At 52.9% G+C, this 18604-nt stretch overlaps 3 protein-coding genes across 5 annotated transcripts in view; 1 reads left to right on the top strand and 2 right to left on the bottom strand.

Annotated features, from left to right (window-relative positions):
- The window catches only part of INO80E (INO80 complex subunit E), a 7699-nt gene extending 6369 nt beyond the window's left edge, over positions 1-1330 (bottom strand). Inside the window, exons 1-3 of the mRNA XM_006896618.1 lie at positions 1250-1330; positions 1019-1089; positions 739-820 (exon numbers count right to left, since the gene is read on the bottom strand). Of these exons, the coding sequence (XP_006896680.1) occupies positions 739-820; positions 1019-1089; positions 1250-1330 (234 nt within the window). The remainder of the gene's footprint in view (positions 1-738; positions 821-1018; positions 1090-1249) is intronic.
- Positions 1331-2012: 682 nt separating this feature from the next.
- Positions 2013-4372, top strand: HIRIP3 (HIRA interacting protein 3). Its single transcript, XM_006896617.1, has 8 exons — positions 2013-2077; positions 2158-2278; positions 2368-2476; positions 2722-2954; positions 3012-3716; positions 3797-3965; positions 4045-4143; positions 4212-4372. The coding sequence occupies exons 1-8, from the start codon at positions 2013-2015 to the stop codon at positions 4370-4372; spliced, it is 1662 nt and encodes a 553-aa protein (XP_006896679.1).
- A 1723-nt stretch (positions 4373-6095) lies between these two features.
- TAOK2 (TAO kinase 2) overlaps positions 6096-18604 on the bottom strand; it is a 21185-nt gene continuing 8676 nt past the window's right edge. Inside the window, exons 11-19 of one of the 3 annotated variants that reach the window (XM_006896545.1) lie at positions 16647-16814; positions 16232-16489; positions 15879-16040; positions 12438-12803; positions 12144-12347; positions 11597-11836; positions 8315-8527; positions 6870-7052; positions 6096-6779 (exon numbers count right to left, since the gene is read on the bottom strand). In XM_006896545.1, coding sequence (XP_006896607.1) covers positions 6258-6779; positions 6870-7052; positions 8315-8527; positions 11597-11836; positions 12144-12347; positions 12438-12803; positions 15879-16040; positions 16232-16489; positions 16647-16814 — 2316 coding nt within the window. In that variant the 3' untranslated portion in view covers positions 6096-6257. Of the gene's footprint in view, positions 6780-6869; positions 7053-8314; positions 8528-9691; positions 11837-12143; positions 12348-12437; positions 12804-15878; positions 16041-16231; positions 16490-16646; positions 16815-18604 lie in introns of those variants that run through there. The other 2 variants (XM_006896544.1, XM_006896543.1) reach the window with 2 other exon arrangements.

The raw sequence follows: 18604 nt of genomic DNA, 5'->3' as shown, positions 1-18604 counted from the left end.
GTGTACCGTCAAATCGGATCTGACTGGTTCAGGAGGAGAGTGTCCCTCCTTCCCCGGCAGAGCATCTGGTGGATTCGAACCATGCGCCTCTGGGATTGCAGTGCAGCTTCTTGCCACTAGGCCACCAGAGCTCCCCTCACCCTGGCATTTCTAATTGTTATTTCCTTCTCCTAAAAAGCTCTCACTCATATCCTCACAGGACTGGGTTCTTCCTAGACTCTAGGTCTCAGCTTAAATGTGACTGTCCTAAGCCTATTACTTGCCTTCGAGCCTTCAAATGGTCTACAAGCTAAGATGGCTTTTGATTTTCTGAAAATACTGTAAAAAAAAAAGTATTTCATGACATATGAAAATTATAAGTCAGAACCCGTCTCACAACTTAAAGTACTATTTGACCCTATTATAGAAAAAGCTTGTGAATCCCTGCTCTAACCTAGTCAATCACGACCATTAACCCTGCTTTCACAACTTTCAAGTCTTTATCTAAACGTCTAACTTAGTTGTCCTCCTCCCGGCCGCTAGAATATGAGCTGTTAAGATGCCACGGGACTGGTCCTGCTTGGTTACTGCTGCACCCCGTCCCAACAAGCACTGTTCCAAGCACAGTGCGTGACAAACAGCAGAGATGCTCAGTAAATCCTTGGAAGAATGACAGGGATGGAAAGCGAACAAAAGAAACTCTGGAAGCTGCACAAGCTCCCAAAAGCCTAAAAGGAAGGACCGGGAACACCTGCTGGCCTCCGTCAATTTCTCGAGCCCGTGCTCACCAGAAGAGTCTTCATCCACGTTCTCGTACTGCAGAAGCCGATCAAGGAGGAAACTGAGGGGGAGACCGGGAAGACAAGAGGGTTGATGCGCTTTTCAGTTATTCGCTCGCCCTGGGGCCCTCTTCCCTCCTCACGGGCTAACAGGCTGCTCGACACAGCTTCGAAGGAAGCACTGGGCCTCCCTGGCCCCATCTCAGGATAAGAAGATGCGCAGGTGACCCCTCCCCACCCCACTCCCCGGAGTCCCTCACCTCTTGTCCCGGGACACCTTCAGCAATTTCCTCTGCGCCTTCCTTAGCTCCTCCTGGAAGCACTCATGTTCCTGCACCACGAAAAAGGGGGCCACTGAGCCAATGGCCGTGCCTGATGGGCCCCAGAGGCCAGCAACAGCTCTCTCCACCCTTTGTATGCATGAGTAAACTGAGGTTCCCCCCAAAGCCAGGCCTCGTCATGCACAACCTCTTCTTCCTCCCGGTACTCACGTAGATGAGAAACTTGAGCTTCCGCTTCAGGTTCCGGTATTTCTTCTTGTAGTCCACCTCGCCATCGGCCGGCCCGTTCATGACCGGCCGCAGGAGCAGCGGCCCGGTGCCCGCTACCCCCGGGCCGGCTCAACCGGACCTCGACTTCCGGAGATTCCGCAAGGCTCTGCCCGGGCGGGACTACAACTCCCGGCGGCCCTCGCGCGCGGGTCGCCCTCGCACCCCCGACTGCCCCCTTGGGGAATCCTGAGAACTGCTTCCCGTGGTTACGTTAAAGATGGCGTCGCAGAGACGGGATTAAGTGGCAAAGATGGCGGATGCTGGGCGGCTCCGATCCCCCCTCTGTCAAAGAAAGGATCCCTCGCACCCAGATAGTCCTGTTTCCTTTCCAGTCGGCCCGTTTTCGACTGCTTTTCAAAATAAGAGCGGCAAAGCTAGTGCCTGTGACGAGTGGCCACGGTGACAGCGTCGCGCGTTGATTACGTCACACCCAAAGTTGTAGCCGCCCAAAGGGTTTCTAAGGAGAACTTTTAGAGAGATTTGTTCTAAGAAAGAGAGAGAAGCGCGAGGCCCTCCAACTGCCGCTGGGGCGGGCAGCAAGAGTCGTCTGGTAAAGCTGTCCGGCGAAGCCGCCCGCGAGCGACAGCTAACGCTCCCACGCCTTCCAGGGCCCCGGCAGCGCGCGTGCGCGACCTGCTGTCAAATGCGCTGACGGAAGCCGGGAAGAAAAACGGCGGGAGCGACCAATCCCGAATGGAGCAAAATGGCGCGGGATAGCGAGATGCGGGAGTTCACTCGCAGACTCTTCCGCGGACGCCCGGACCTCAGGTGCCCAGGTGCTGGAGGAGGTGGGACTGGACAGGGCAGGGGCGGGACGGGGCCTCCTCCTTGACACCTTGTCCCCGCAGCGCGCTCACGCACTCCATCGTGCGGCAGCGGTTCTTGGCTCATGTGGGTCGCGACCACTTGGAAGTCGAAGAGAAGCAGGCGCTGAAGCGGCTGGTGGAGGAGGAGTTGCTGAGGATGCAGGTGCGGGGCAGGATCTCGGCGGCGGGAGGCTGGGCCCGAGGGGTGGGCAGGACACAGCCGGGTCCATGCGGCCCTCTCCTCGCACACAGGTGGATGACCGGGGTGCCAGGGGGCGAGGCCTTTCGAAAAAGGTGAAGAGGGCCGCCTCCCCTTCCAGCGATTCAGAGAGAAAAAAGCCCCGTTTCAATTCAGAATCAGGTTTGTTCAGATTCATGGCCTTGAGACTTTTCCGCATTCTTGGTTTATTCATACCGACACGAATTGTGTCCCAAAGTGTGAACCTGGGGCTTTTGAATCAGGAGCCAGATCGGGGTGGTCGTGGAGGTGTTTCCTGCAGCTCTTCACTCTTTGAAAGCAGGACTAGAGGCGACCTTTTCCCAAAGGGACAGGGACACGGGCAGGAACAGGAAAAATGAGTCCCATCCCTTTCTTCCCTGTTCTAGAACTCAGCTCTGCAGCCTCCAGCTCAGACTCCTCCAGCTCTCCAGCAGAAAACGGGATGGCAGAAGCAGAAGCCAGCCCAGCCAAGAAGGGTCCAAAGCAAACATCAAAGAAATCAACAAACAAGAGCAGAGATGAGGAGGCCTCGCAGAGGGACCAGACTGCAAAGATGGGGTCAGAGGAGGGAGTGGATGAGAGCAGTGAGGAGGAAGAGGAGGCAGGCTCTGCCAGAAAGGTCAGGAAGGAAGGGGGTAGTGAGGAAGGGGGACCAAAGTTCAAGGGCAAGACGAAGGCCACTGTGAGAAGGACCAAGCAGAAACTGGGCAAAGCCGCAGCTAGTAGGAAGCAGGCTGTGGAGGAGAGTGAGGACAGCGAGGAGGAAGCTGCCCCCAGGAGGGCAAGGAAGCAGGAGGGAGAGCAAGCCAAAAGCCACCAGGAGAGTGAAGAGGAGAGTGAGGCTGAGGATGCCTCATCCAAGAAGAGAGAGAACAGAGAGGACGAGGAGGACAGCGAAGAGGGGGATGAAGAGGAATGGACATGCAAGGCCAAGAGGAACAGAGGGGAAAGGCTAGCTAGGGACAAGAAGAGCGTTAAGCTGAAAAACAAGGCAGGGAAGCTTATGGGAAACTCGGAGGACAGAAAGGACAAAGAGGCAGCAGGCAGTGGGGATGAAACTGAGGGTGAGGAAGAGCCTTCATTGCAGAAAGTGAGTGACAAGTGTAAGGGCAGGGAAAAGCAGAGCGGAAGCAGTGAGGAGGATGTGGAAGACAGTGGGAAGGCAGTCAAAGGGAAGAGTAAAGGCACTAAAAAAGCAGGCGAGGTGGCTAGTGTCAGCGGTGAGGAGAGTGACGTGGAGAGGGAGGTGAGCGACAGCGAGGCAGAAGAGAGTCCCCAGGGGGAGAGGAGGAACCGCTCTTCCAAGAAGAGTGCCAAGAAAGGCAAGACCCGCAGCTCCTCTTCCTCCTCAGATGAAAGTCCAGAGCCTGAAGGAAGGAAGGTGAGGACACAGGCGGGGAAGGGGGAGATGGGCCCGCCTCAGGCTCAGCAGTGAGGCCTTCAGCTGGTCCTTCCTTGCAGGCTGTCTCTGGCCGTCGTGGTGAAGACCACCCTGCCATTATGAGGCTAAAGCGCTACATCCGGGCCTGTGGGGCCTATCGGAACTACAAGAAGCTGCTGGGCTCCTGTCACTCGCACAAAGAGCGCCTGAGTGTCCTCCGGGCAGAACTGGAAGCCCTGGGCATGAAGGGTGAGGCTGGGCATGTCCTGGCAGCCACACAAGGGGGCTTCTGCTGTCGGAGAGAGGATCACTTGTTCTTCTGCCTCAGGTAACCCTTCCCTGGAGAAGTGTCGGGCCTTGAAGCAGCAGCGGGAAGAGGCAGCCGAGGTAGCCTCTTTGGATGTTGCCAACATCATCAGCAGTTCAGGTAAGGGGCTTCCTCAGCGAGATGGGGGGCTTGGGCTTTGAAAGCCACTGACTTCCCCTACCTGCCAGGCCGGTCACGCAGACGCACAGCCTGGAACCCTTCAGGAGCAGCATCCCAGGGAGAGCTGTACCACAGGACCCTGGACTCTGAGGAAGAGCAGCCCCGCCGCCCGCCCTTAGACTGGTCTCATATGCGAGGCATCATCAGCAGTGATGGCGAGAGCACCTGAGCATATGCTCCCTCGGAAGGACTTGGCACCACTTGTACAAAGCATATGTAGTCCCCCGTCCTGTGCCTGCACAGGCTCGAAGCTGCTTTCTTCGGGGAAGACAAGGCCCTGGGGCCCTAACCTCACCTTCATTTTGTTTAAGGTATTTACGGGCTTTGTTAACAATAAAGGCGTACTTGCAGTTGCCTCATTAGAACTGGTCTTTTACCCTCTGGACTTTGGGCCAGGAGCTGAGCAGCAGCCAGGGTTTCTCATCTGTTTCCTTTCCAGCCAAGTTCCCATCTCCACACCCTACCAGAAAGGTGTATGGCTATGATCTCTCTAGCCTGCCTCTGATCACTTATTTGTATCTGACAGCCTAATACCTAGTTATGAAGACAGTAAGCATGAAATGACTTGTAAGCAGCTCCTGACTCCACCTTTCTGCTCTTAGGCAAGGGCTCTCTCTACTTCGTCCAAAAGGGCTGCATACAGAACTTAGATGGCCTAGGGCACAAAGGAGACATACAGAGCTAGCTAGCTTTATCTTTCTTGCTATCTATCCAACTATGTTATGTATCATTGAGCTAGAGGTGACTCATTCATAACTGACCTTCGAGCAGTTTCTCAGAGGCTTTAAATCTCATGGAAGGAGACTGCGCATTTGTCTTCTACGGATAAGCTGGTGAATATGAACCACGTGCCTTACGATTGGCAGTACAACTTCTTACACTAGGCCACCAGAGCATCACATCACTCCCTCACTCACCCCCCACCCCCCACCCCCAGAAACCCTATGAAGCAATTCTACTCTATGAGGGAGGTGGAGCCAGAATCAGAACTTGGGCTACAGATCGAGTGAATGACGTTGCTTCAGAATTTAGCTGGAATCTTTCTATTGAGGCTGCTTATTTTAGTGATAAAATAAGCCTGAAGCCTCTATGTGAAGTGAAACATGAAGAATCTTTGAAGGCAAAGCAAAGGCAAGCAGAGAAACTGAAGAAGTTGGAAACATGCTCCAAGACTTTGGACCTGGTCATGTCTGAAATCATCAGTCACTGAAATTTTCAGTCATACAGCCCAGCTGTATAATAATTTGTTCCACAGCTCTTAAACATCTCAAGACAGAAGAGGTGAGTCCCGGAATCTGTCAGAATAACCAACAGTTTATTAAAAGCTTGCACTGGGGTTCTGTGCCAGCCCCATAAGCTGAGAGGGGCTCCCATGACTGCCCCCATGCCTGGGAGCAGCCCCTTCCAAGGTCTTACCCTTGTTCCCCAGCCCCAGCCCTGATCCCAATTTTTTAAAAAAAGAAAGAGGACAAGACGGCACAGGACTTCAGACAGCAACAGGGAGAAGAGGTGAGGAGGAGCCTTAATGGAGAGACCCAGAGGTCAACTCCAAGGCCCCATCCTAATTCTTTCCTAGTGTAACCGACAACCCATCTCCCAGAGGCAGGTGGCAGGACCTTGGCTTTGCAGTAACACTAGGAAGGCCACCTCCTCCCGTTCTCCCCGCCCCAGGCCTGCGGCCCTGGCATCCCCAGTCCACAGCCCCACTGCAGGGAATAGTATAGTTTTCTGAATATATCTAGACCCACCCTTCCCCTCCCCCAGGGGACTAGATGAATATTTGACACACACATCTCCCTCCTTTCCCTAAGCTGTGATGGAGGGAGACCCTGGCACCATGGTGGGGAGGCAGAGGCTCCTGGTCAGCCTTGAGGCACTTAAGCCCAAGCTGGCCCTGGGCCACTGGCCAGCCCCAAGAAGCTCATGAGATGAGGTTTGAAGGGAACTGGAGCTGACATCCTTTCCCCCACCTTTAGGTGGGCCACAAGCTTACTGTGCTCCAGGATCGGGCTTCACCCGCCCCAGTCCAGCTCACTGCTCCTCTGCTCTGCACTTCAGGAGTAGAAGTGAGAAGAACCGTTGAGGATGTGGGAAGCAACACTGGTGCTGCGGCTCAGAGGCCCGGGCACAGCGGCAGCGGGGGGACCCACATTCTCACTGCCACTGCCTCCTGAGGCTGCCCGTCGCAGGGGCTGAGGGCTATTTCTTAGCAGCAACAGGGCTCCACCACGGGGTGTCCCACTCTGTGCTGATGGTCCCATCCAGTTTGGGGGACCTGGAGGAGTGAGCAGAGAGGGCTGACGCCAGGCTGGGGGGGGCATGCCGGGTGGAGGAGGGCCATGGCTCCAGTGTGCCCCTGAGCGGGGGACAGGACGAGAGGGCCAGGCAGGGGCAGGGGGTGGAGCAGGATAGCCCTGGGCAGCAGCCTCCGCTGGGATGCCCCCAAGAGCCATACTGGAGAAGCCCAGCCTCATACTCTCAGCATCAAAGGCCTCGATCTCTCGAGCCTGCCGTTCTAGCAAACTCCGGATTCGTTCAGAGCGCCCTGTCTGGAGGGCCAGCAGCTCCTCTTCCACCTAGGACACCCAGACAGAGGTTATGGGGGATGGGGTGCAGGTCTGGGGAATGCCCCCTCCCCTCTCACTCTGGAGGCTAAGCTGCCTTACCCGCTGCTCCAGCAGTGCCCGCCTCAGTGCCACTCTCTGCTCCAGCTCCCGCAGCTCCCGCTCATGCTGGCTCTCCGTGCGGATCTTGATCTTGCTCTGATAAGCATTGAGCAGCTCCAGCTCCTGCTGAAGTTGCTGCCGAAGAGCCTGGAACTCAGACTCCTGGGTCTCATCCAGCCGCAGCTAGAGAAGAAGGAGGACCAGTTCTAGAGATCTCCTCCCCGCTCCCAAAATCCTCCCCTGTCCCAGGTAGGCCTGGGCCCTTGAGGTTTCAAGCAGCAGCCAGTCTCAACATCTACCAAAACAAAAGATCGTCATACCCTGTGACACAGCAATTACACTTCCAGGAATTTATCCCCCAGGTATACTTGCACATGTGCGCGAAGGTGTTCAGTGAAGCGTTGTAATAGCAAAATACTGGAAACAACCTAAATGTCCACCAATAAGGGTTTTGGTTAAATAGATTCTGGTACAGTCATGCCACAGAAAAAGCTACACTGTTAAAAAAAATGAGACACGTGTACGGATGTGGAAAGATGCACAAGAAATACTAAGAAGAAAAAGGAAGTTAAAAGAACAGTATGGAAAGTAGGATTCCATTTCTGTTTGAAAGTTTTATCCCATATTCCAAATATGCACAGGGAAAAACACTAACTAGTTACCTATAAGAAGGGGGATCAGGGTGAGGGAGTGGCCTGGAATGGGCCCTTCTCCATTCTATGCAGGTGCAAACCACCCAGTAAGAGAGGCAGTAAGCACAGGCTGACTTACTAATATATTGTGAACAATTTCATTCAGGTTTTCTCAGGAAAGTGGTTATAAATTTATAAAATTGTTCACTACAGATCAGTCAGTCCACACTTACCTTGCTTACTGAGTACTCTGCCCCAGTCAGGGACTGTAAGTTTGAAAGAGGCTTTGAATCTGCAGGAAGGTACTCAGGGATTGGGAGATAAGAGAGATACCAGCTAAAGCAAAAGCAGATCTTTGATGTGGTGACACGGTTTACTACAGATTAGCAATCTATAGTTCCTACTGGGTCATTTGCTGCTGACTCTGCGTGTATTATATGAGTGACCAATCCCAGCACTATGGGATTGGTTTTAGAAGAGCAACCTTCAAAATCCTCCAGATTTGGGGTAAATGGGCCCAAAGGCCACAATCACTTTGTCCGGCTCCCTGTAAAACTCAATAAATTAGCTCAGGACTAGGAAAAAATTATAGCTATGTTTCTTTGGTGGATCTTGGTAGGCTGGCCGGCTTTGTCAACACTTTAAGAAAATACTGGGAGAGATGATAAAACCATTGCAAAGAACACTAACAGTGGGAGAATATTTGAACTTCCCAAGCACAAAAAGCCCCGTCTGTGTCTACAGCCCCCGACTCCCCCGCTAAAACGCAAAGGCCAGACACCACCATGCTCCTCCCTGGACCCCAGGCCTCACCGCCTGTGAGCTGAGCATCTCTGAGATGGACTGGTCGTACTGCTCGGCCAAGATCGCCAGCTTGCGGGTCTGTTCTTCCTTGAGCCGCTTAAGGAGGCTCTTGTGCTGAGCTTTGGGCGTGGTCTCCAGCAAGTGTGCCCGCAGAGCCTTGTACTGCCGAGTCTGGATCTTGCACGTCTCCTGGAACTGCTTCTTGATCTGCAGCTCCTTAGACTACGCAGTGGATGGATCGAAGGGAGATGGGGCAGGGGGGAGGAAGAAGAGGAAAAGGAGGAGGAGAAACAACCAGGGGAGAAGGGGAGAAGAAATAGTGGAGAGGAGACAGAAGCAGAGACAGGGAGAGGGAGAGAAACAGAAAACATGTTAGACAGAGGGGGCGGGGGGAGCTGTATACAGACAGACATGGTGAGATGGGGTTGTGTTGAGAGATCAGGAAGGCTCTTGGGCAAGAGATGCAGAGGAAACAAGACTGGATCCAAGAGCACGTTCACAGAGCTGAGTGGAAGATTCACAAGAGCGAGCATCAGAGAGCATGTTCACAGACAGGGAGCCAAGAATTTGTATGGAATTCTGAATACACACAAGAAGTTGTGGTCATGCAAAGAGGGAGAAGTATGACCTAGAGATAGAAACGTGAGCAAATATAAGAATGTGTATAAAAGAAAGAGCACCAAGTTACACAAAACACCCATGGAAGAAAGCAACACAACTAAGGAAAAGACGGAGGAAGCCCCAGGCTGGGTACCTTGGGGAGGGAGGAAGTGGGGGGAAGCACTGAGCTAAGAGATGGATAAGAAGGGGCTGCCCCACCTTGGGGGCACATAATAAGAGAAAGGGGCAAAGGAGGTGGCCAGAATGGGCCACAGGAGTTCAGTGGGCCAGCAGCTGTCGCCCTCCTGACCAGTTCCAGTCTAGCTCAGCTCTTACCACTTAGCTCCCACCCCAAACTGGTCCCATTTTCCACTGTCCCCATCCTCTGCTCTGCCTACCTCCCCCCCCAAGTCTCCTCTCTGCCCACTGTGAAGGGTCTGCAGCTATATGCCCCAGCCCTCTAGGGTAATGCTTGATGCTAAGAGAAAAATCCCACTCTCAGACAGAAGGGATTCACGCAGGACATGGACGAAGGGTTTTCTGGAAGGAACCTATGAATAAGAAAACTATGGGGCCAACAAGTTCTGTGGACATTCAACAGGGTCCCAGAAGCTGCGGTAGTTGTGGGGCAAGGTAAACTATACAGGCAGAGACGAGGCTGAGGAGCTGGGGGTTAAGGTAACGTAGATGGCAGTGAAGAGGTCATGGAACTGGGGTCAAGGGTCCAGATCAGGGGCATACCGGGGAGGCTAGGCGGCAGGACAAAGCAGACAGAGGCAGCCTGGGCCAAAGGTACAGTTCCGCTCAGATATTTTATTTGTGTTTGTCTTTTTATCTTTTTTTTTTTTTGGTAGGGGGAAGGGGACAGGTTGGAAGGGAGACAGAAAAACAAAATCAAAGAGGAGAAAAAAAAAACCCCAAAACCCAACCTGTGGTCCACCCACTGCCACCCCTGGCCCCAGGCCTGAGTTGATGAGGGTGAGGATGAGCGCACACACACAGTGGGAGGACAGCAATAACTTAGGGTGGGAGGAGCATTGGGAGGACACAAAGTGTAACCTCCAGGCCCCGCTGCGGCAGAGGCAGCCTGCCTGGGAGGCTGGGAGTCAACTGAAGGAGGGACGGGAGAGAGGGGGACCTGGTTCTGGAGAAACGTCACTGAGGAGTGGGAGATAAAGTGCTCAATGCTCTCTAGGTCTGGGCTGAGGAAGAGCTGGCTGGTCACCTCCAGGGAGGAAGCGCACGAGATTGGCGGGTTCTCGACTTTCGCCCAGTTAGAGTCCCTGAAGGTAGCTGACGGGAGGCAGGGGGACCCAGCCGGCGCTGGCTGCGTGGGAGCAGTCGGGGGATGCGGCTGGGCCGTTCACCCCGCAGCAGGCCCCAGCTGGCCAGTGTGTGGATTGCCCAAGGGGGCAAGTGAGAAGCTAAACCCTGACTGGCCCGTGCCAGGTGCCAGTTCCAGCCCTTGCACAGGGCCCAAACTCTTGACAACAGGGCTAATGGGTGATAGGCAGTACGGGCACTGCCACGCCGGGTGCCAGGTACAGGGAGACGGCTACGGAAGCCATTCTTGTTGGTCTTTGGGTAGAGCGCAAACAGGCCCCCATCTCTAACAGCCCCACAACCCTGCAGGGCCCGGAAGGCCATGGGTGACAGGTGAAGCAGAGCCCGCAACCAGAGGCGAGAGATGCCCCTGCGCATCCGTGGACCCTGCTGTCGTACCCACTTGCCCCCCGCTGCCACAGCCGCCAGTGGCAGAGCCAGGCCCGGCCAAGCTAGTAGCCAGGCAACTCCAAGGCCCAGAGGCACCCCCATAAGGCCCCGGCGCCAGCTCAGGCCCAGAACAATCCCCAGTGCAGTACCCTGGGCTAGGAGTAGGAATATACTGTGAGGCAGATGCAGAGCTGTACAAAAGAGCAGGTAGGAGGCCCCCAGGCCCACCAAGCCCACCTCAAGGGCCAGCAGTGCTGCCTGCAGGCCCCCTCCACCCTGGGCTGCCAGCAGTGGGAGCAGCAGCAGTAGAGGCAAAAGGCCGGAGGAGGAGCCCACTGCAAAGGAGAGGCCAGTCAGGAGGCCATGGGACAGGAGCCCAGGTAACTGGCTGGCAGGGCCAGATCTCAAATATGTTGGAGGGGGCTCAGGAGGGATGTCTGGGGAAGGACAGCCATCACCTGGATCTCTAGGGGTTCCAATTGGAGCCCCCTCCTCCTCGTCTTCCTCCTCCTCAGGGACCGGGGTTAGAGCTGGGGCCTGAACCCAGCCAAGGTCAAACTCCTCATCCAGAAGGCTTCCATCGCCTTTATCCCACAACCTCCATGCTTCAGCTTCCTCCTGGCCCACAATGTTCCTCTCCTGGGGTGTCAGGGATGGGACTCTAAACTCTTCTATTTCCTCCCTGGGTAGACCCCAAACATCTTCATCAATCAGACTCCTATGTTCTTGTGCACTGGGACTAGGGGGTTCTGATTCTTCCCCTACAATCCTCCGCTCCTCTGGCTCCAAGGTGGCCCCTTCCTTTCCCAGAATCCTTCTCTCAGGAACTGCTTCCTCCTTTCCCAGCAGTCCTTGGTCCAGGACTGCCGCCTGGCCAGATGAGCAGGGCTGCTCTTCTCTAGGGGTGCCTGTGCTGGGTGGTCCCAGAGCCCCAGGAACGGGGAGCGGGAGGCCCGGGGGGCGCTGGCCTGCACGTACTTTGAGGCTCTTGGGCTGCTGGCGAACCTGGGCCGCATGCTTCTGCCGCAACTCCTGCTCACGTCGCTTGTTATACTCCAGCTGGTTGCCCAGCTCCGTCTGGTGCTGCAGGCGGGTGAGCTCAGCTCGTGTGCGCTGCACAGCCTGGAGCTGCCGAAGCTCCAGCTCCCGTGTGGCCTCATGTTGCCGCAACAGCAACGCACACTCCAAGTCCTTCTGTGTCTGTTTCTTGTTCAAGTCCTGAGGCAAAAGGAAGGGAGGACCCAGGGCTCAGTCAGGAGTCTTGCTGGTGGTAAAGAAGCGAAAGCCTGAGGACTCCTTGGCAGATGGGGCTGAGAAGTGGGTAGAGGAAGGAAATCAAGGGTGCAAACTGGCTAGCGTGGCATGAGGAAACTAGCAGGGTCTTGTGGGTTGGGCAACAAAAAAAATGGAAGAAATCTCAGAACACAGAATGAAGACAGATGGAGACAAGTGAAACAAACAGATAAGGGCTGGAGTGTGGAATCCATAAAAGGAGCCAGAAGACAGTGAGGACAGGGTGCCCTACCTCCCGCAACAGGTCCTGGTCCAGGCTGTGACGGGCCAGCAGCATCTTACGCTTATACTGGCGACACTGCAGCTCAAAGTACTGCCGCTGCCGCCGTAGCAAGCCTGCCTCCTCCTCTGCTTGGCACTGCTGGAGCTGTTCCTTCTGTCGCAAAAGCCACTCAGCCTTCTCCCGCTTGGGTGTGCTGGGATTCTCCTGGAGTTCCTGGGCCAGGGCAGCGGGAGCGCAGGGAGGTCAGGGCCTGCTCCACCGACCACCTCCCCAGGCCTGGCCCCAGCCCAGCCCCAGCCTCACCTCCTTTAGCTGCTCCTTTCGAAGTTTGTAGGTCCTCTTTTGTGCCTCCAGCAGGGCAGCCAGCTCTTTCTTCTGCTGTCCGAGAATGTGCTGCTGGAATTTACGCTCCTCAGTCTGGGCAGCCCGTGCCTCCTTCTCACCGATAGCCTGGTGCCTTCGTGCCAGCTTTTCTGCCTCAGCCCCAAAGCCGGCCCGTTGTGCCTCGAGCTCCCGCTGCAGCCGTGCACTATGCTCCTCGCGTTCACCCCTGAGCCGAGACTCCAGGGCCAGCAGCTGTTTCTGGTGCTGTCGTCGCATCCGCTTATAGCCACTCAGCTGTTCTCGCAGGGCTGAGTCCTGCTCATGCTCCTGGATCTGACGGCTTACCTGGGGTAGTGGGCGGATGAGAGAAAGGGCTCAGCTCTGGGCCCCCATTTTATTAACCTCACTGTCCTCATGATCTGAGGGGGAACGCATATTTTAAACTCGAGTAAAACGTAAATGTCATTTGGTACTTTCCTCGCTGGGTGACCATGAAGCACACGCCCAACCTCTCTGAGCCTAGTTCCTCAATGGGATAATAAAGATACTACCAACCTACTTCACTACTGGTATGATGAAATGATAGACACTGAGTAAGTATTATTGGGGCTCACACAAAACTGGGAACAATTCACACAACATTCGAAGAGTAGACAGACCTAGGCTCAAACCTGAGTCCTGCTACTTGAGATACTTAATCTTAAGCACAGCTATGTTCATTGTTGCGTAGTTCACAAAAGCAAAGAGATGGAAACAACCCAAGTGCCCATCAACAAACAAAGGGATAGAGAAGCTGTGGTATATTCACCCAATGGAATACTACGCAGCATTGAAAAACAAGGAACTCATGAAAGATTATACAAAATGGGTGACCCTGGAGGACATTATGCTGAGTGAAATATCTCAGTTACAAAAGGACAAATACTGCGTAATGCCACTGTTCTAAAACAGGACTGACATGGGGGTTGGGAGGAAACTAAGATAAGAGGGGATAAATAATGTATACTGCATTGAAACAGATGAGGAAAAGAAATGATTAAAAAGAATAAATGATTAGGTAATATTTGCATTACAACAGTCCAGAACAAGAGCTGCACGTGGACTTGGGGCGGGGGGAAGGGGAAGGATTGTGCAGCTATGAAAGAATTTTGTTTTCAAAGTGAAAAGTGAACAGGGGAGTGGGTAGGGAAGAAAATGTGCAAAACTGAATGAATAGGAACCCAAATTCTCTATAAACTTTCTTTAAAATTTCAATTAAAATAAAAAATTTTCAAGAAAAAGATGCTTTAAACAAGTTAACTTCTCTAAGCCTCAGTTCTCTCATCTGCTAGAAAAGCACAATCCTATGGAGATCACAGGATTTTTGCATACTAACACACTCTATGCACAAAGGAAACCGACAGCTTAGCATGTGTGTTATATGTATGAAAGTACAGTGAGTGTGAGAGACACAGGGAAGAGTCTGGAACTCTGAACCTGCAGGCACTGGCTTCCTTGACTTCAAAACACAAAGGGCCTATTCTCTTCCAGGTGCAGAGCTGGCATCTGGGTCAAAGATGCTGGAGAAGCAAGGACACTGGGTCTGGATGACTGTATTCAAGGTTCAGGCAGCTAGTTAGGTCAGTGGACCGCAAACCAGCCCAGGCTCTGACACACACACACACACACTCTCTCTCTCTCACCTCAAACCAGTCCAGGTTTACACACACACACACACACACACACACACACACACACACCATGCACGCACGCGAAAATGACACAATCTTGTTTACCAAATATGAAGAGGACTTGAAGCATTTTCTGAAGATCAAAGACTAAAGCCTTCACTATAGATTACATTGCACGAGAGGGAAAAAAAAACCCAACCCCAAACCAAAAACAAAAACAGCACCCCCCCCCCCGTCCAATCCTCACAACTGTACCAAGAGGCAAAAAGCAGAGACACTTATCAAAGCTGCCAACTATTTCATTTTATGTGGATCCACAAACAACATCCATGGAAACAGCAGTCAATAAAATCACCAGGAAAATCTGTTGTTCAAGACCCACTTTACAGTGTTAAAAACAAGGATGTCTGTTTAAAGACTAAGGTGTGCCTCATCCAACCAATGGTTCTTTTTAATCACCTCACGTGCATATGAAATCTGGGCAAAGAATAAAAAAAAAAAAAGACTAAGGAAGTGGTGATTTTGAGCTATACTGTTGGTAAAGAAAATTAAATATGCCAGGAACTGCTGGTTGTTATTGTTAGGTGCCACTCTCCGGACTGCCAGAAGAACCAACAATGTTCTTAAGCCTAACGGTCAGACCAAAGACTGATACCCTTTGGACATGTTACAAGGAAGGACCAGTCTCTGGAGGAGGAGAGCAGGCTTGGTAAAGCAGAAGACAGTGAAACAGAGAAAGACCCTCAACAAGATGAACTGAGACACAGGCCACACCCTCCACTCCAACACAGCAATGACAGTAAGGGCAATGCAGGGCCAGCCAGTGTTTCCTGTAGCACACAGGGTTGCTATGAGGTAGGACCAATGCAACAGCGCCTAAAGACTGCAGAGCCAACCAGTGACTCCCGAGGGGGCAGTTGGTGCTCAAAGGAGCTAGGCAGGAATGTCGTCCACAAGTCTATTAACTCTGTGGGTAAAAACCCCTGTATTTTAAGGGAGCTCTGGTGATCTAGTGGCAAGAAGCTGCACTGCAATCCTGAAGGCGTACAGTTCAAATCTACTAGATGCTCTGCTGGAGAAGGAGGGGCAATCTCCTCCTGTGCCAGTAGGATCCAACCAAAAAAAACCCCAAGCCCCCCCCCACCTGTATTTTAGGAACATTCTAACTTTTCTCTCCTCTGTGAACAGAAAGGACTGCCATAGCCTGAGTTTAGGAAAGGACGAAGACCCTGCTTGGAGTCTGAGGCACTGATCACACTTGGCTAAGGAGCACTCAGCTGCCTTATCTCTCAAACCGGAGCATTCCTTCCCCATCCAGGTTACCGGGAAGGAGTAGACGCACACACATGCACAGGCCTAACAGCCAATCATGGGGACGAGACGCACACTGAACTCCATGAGCCACAGAACGCAGCTGACCTATCCTAACATCATTCAAGAGTGTCACAGCAGAGGCCTAAGCATGCCTGCATACAGGGAAGTGAAGCTGCTGACTAAACAGAGGAGCCTAGGAAGGCACCCAGCACATGTCTGTGGAAATGTAGGCCACAAAAACGAAGAGTAATGTTACCAAAGTTTTTTGGTGGGGGAGGAGGAAAAGGAACGTGAAAGCTACCAGAGAGTTAAGGCTAGAATGTGGAATTAATCCTGTACCCACAGGGAGAAAATAACTTAACAAAGACTGTGTAGGATATTCAGAAGTGATAGAAAATGGACAGCAAGCAGGCAAAGCAGAGATAGCTACACTCACCAGAGAGGCCGTCCGGATGGTGGCAAAGTGGTCCCGGTTGCGGCAGTAGGCCCGGCGGCGAGCAGAAGAAGTGGTGGAGGTGGGAGCCGGGGCTGTGGGTGGCTGGATAGGGCTTGGGGTGATCTCTGGTTGGTAGGGGTCATCATAAAGGTTGTCAGAGCCCTAGAGGAAGGGAAAGTGGAAGGGATACCCAAGGCACGACTTGGCCCAAAGGGAGCGACGGGAAGAGACCTAGCAGATCTAAGGCTGAGAAGTCAGCTTTAAGGAGGGAGAGGAGGGAACCCAGGGGATCCTGAGGTGGAGCTCGGGTGTGGCTACTGCTTCCATGAGGCCCACTCGGGGTAAGCTCATACCGGCAGCCGGTGGATGATGGAGCTGTGGGAGGTAACTGTGTGCTCCCCTTCTTGCATCATAGCCATCTCCCGAGCTTCGGGACCTTCCTCCTCCTCCTCTTCTTCCTCCTCCTCCTCCTCTTCCTCATTGTCTGAGGCATCAGCTAGACTATTGACAGAGCTGCTCTGGCTGGAGGCGCTAATGGACATGCTGGGCACCGAGTGGCTACTCTCCAGACTGGTCAGGGTCCCAGCTCGGTGCATGTAGGGTTCTGCTTCCTGTGGACAAGGCGCAGGCTGTTGGGCTGGGAAGAGGAAGGACGTGTGCGCGTATGTGTGGTGAGAACACGGGAAGACAGAGGAAATATGAGGTGCAAGGGAACAGTTGTTGCTGGGAGACTCAGTATGGGGCTAAAAGAGGGAAAGGGGGCAAGACCTCTTCTTCCTCTGGGGCCTCAGCGCCAGGACCATTCGGTGCCTCTTGGAACAGAATCTTCTTCATCTTGCGGTACTGCAGGTTGTCCAGCTCCCGCACAGCATCCTTGGTCCGCTGGATTAGGTCCATGATGACTGTGGGTGGTCGCTCCCGGAGGACAAAACGGTGCTGGGGGAGGGGAAGAAAGCACTGAGGGCTGTGGCTAGGTCCCTCCACCCTGCCGTGGGTATCCCCGTGGGCCAGCAGTCTTTCTGGTCTTAGGTCCTGAGGCACCTGCTTTATCCTCAAGAGTCTCAGGTACCTGTTTCATCCTCCTAGAGTAACTTTCTTTACACACAGTCGTTAGTGTTCACATACAGGTATGATTGGCAGAAAGGAACAGTCCGGAGATCCGGGTCCTGGCCCAGGTCCTCCACCAAAGTGCTCTGTGACCTTGGACACATCAACGCTGCCCTCCTTAGTCTTGCAAGTTACCCATAATTATAAAGTGAGGAGATCAGAGGATGTAGTCTAAGGCACCTAGGTGCTATGGACCTGGGAAGGTCCTGGGGAGTCCCTCTATTCTTGATAGTTTTATAAGTACTTAAGTGACACTTTACCCATGACAAAAGGCTGCACAGACTTTTCTAGTCTGAATTAAATCAGGTAATCCTGGCTGTCTCGCACAGACCTGAAACTGTTTGGTATTAATATATAAACTTTGAGTAACAAAAAAAAGATGAGACAACAACTGCTTAACAAATAAAGGCATTTGAAATACAAAGTCTGTTGGGCACTGAGAATGTTGGAAGGAATTCACAAATTAAGTTCTTGGTGGAAGAAGAGTCGAGAACCACTGATTTCCCTGAAAGGAGCCTTGGTGGTATAGGGCGTAACATATCAGGCTACTAAGCAAGGATCAGGGAGCTCTGATGCCATAACCCATGGGTGCTGCCCTAACACAAATGCCATGTCTCTCTGGTGTTCACAACCTCGGGAGAAAGACAGGCCACTATCCTCCTGTGATTTACAGACTTAGAAAACCTGCTGGAGGGTCAGTTATGAGTTGGCTCGACTCGATGGCAATGACTTAGCTGAGTAACTCCAAGTCAGTGGTTTGAACCTACCAGACACTCCTTGGGAGAAAGATGGGCAGTTTCCTTCCGTGAAGATTTACTGCCTCAGAAACCCAATGGAGGGTTACTATGCATTTGAACCAACTCGAGGGCAAATGCTCGATCACTGGCAATCGAGTGAAAGCAGGTTGCTCCTTAGAAGCAAGGATTCTGAAACTCTGTCTCCCATACTTTGGGCATGTTGTCAGGAGGGTACCTACCAGTCCTTGGAGAAGAACATTACACTTGGAAGGGTAGAAGGTCAATGCAGGAGAAGACCCTGGATGAGATGGATTGACATAGTGACTGTGGCAATGGGCTCAGGTGTGTTGGAGACTGTGAGGTTAGCTCAGGACAGGGCAAGGCTCAGAGCTGTGGTTCATAAGGTCACTAAGAGTTGTAGTCATTTCAGTGGCACATAACAAGTAGCCAAATGGTGCACAGTTTGAGTCCGTCCAAAGGTGCCCTGAAGACCAGCTTTGAAAATTATGGGACAGTTCTACTCAGCACATGTGGTCTTGCCCTGAGTTGAAACTGACTCAAGAGCTAGCCTATCAGGGGAGCTCTGGTGGCCTAGTGGCAAGGAGCTGCAACTACAATCCCAGAGGTGCACGGTTTGAAGCCACCAGATGCTCTGCCGGAGAAGGAGGGACAATCTCCTCCTGTACCAGTCAGATCTGATTTGACGGTACACTCACTCTCTCTCTCTCTCATACACACACACACACACACACACACACACACGCACACACACACACTCTAAAATAAAAATTTTAAAAAAAAATTAATTCAAATCCACCAGATGCTCTGCCGGGGAAGGAGGGACAATCTCCTCCTGTACCAGTCAGATCTGATTTGACGGTA

This window comes from Elephantulus edwardii, unplaced genomic scaffold (assembly GCF_000299155.1).
Source record: "Elephantulus edwardii isolate Elephantulus edwardi_28Jun2011 unplaced genomic scaffold, EleEdw1.0 scaffold00186, whole genome shotgun sequence".
NCBI lineage: Eukaryota > Metazoa > Chordata > Mammalia > Macroscelidea > Macroscelididae > Elephantulus > Elephantulus edwardii.
Note: the sequence above shows the minus strand (reverse complement) of the source record. Positions and strands in the feature narration are given on the sequence as shown.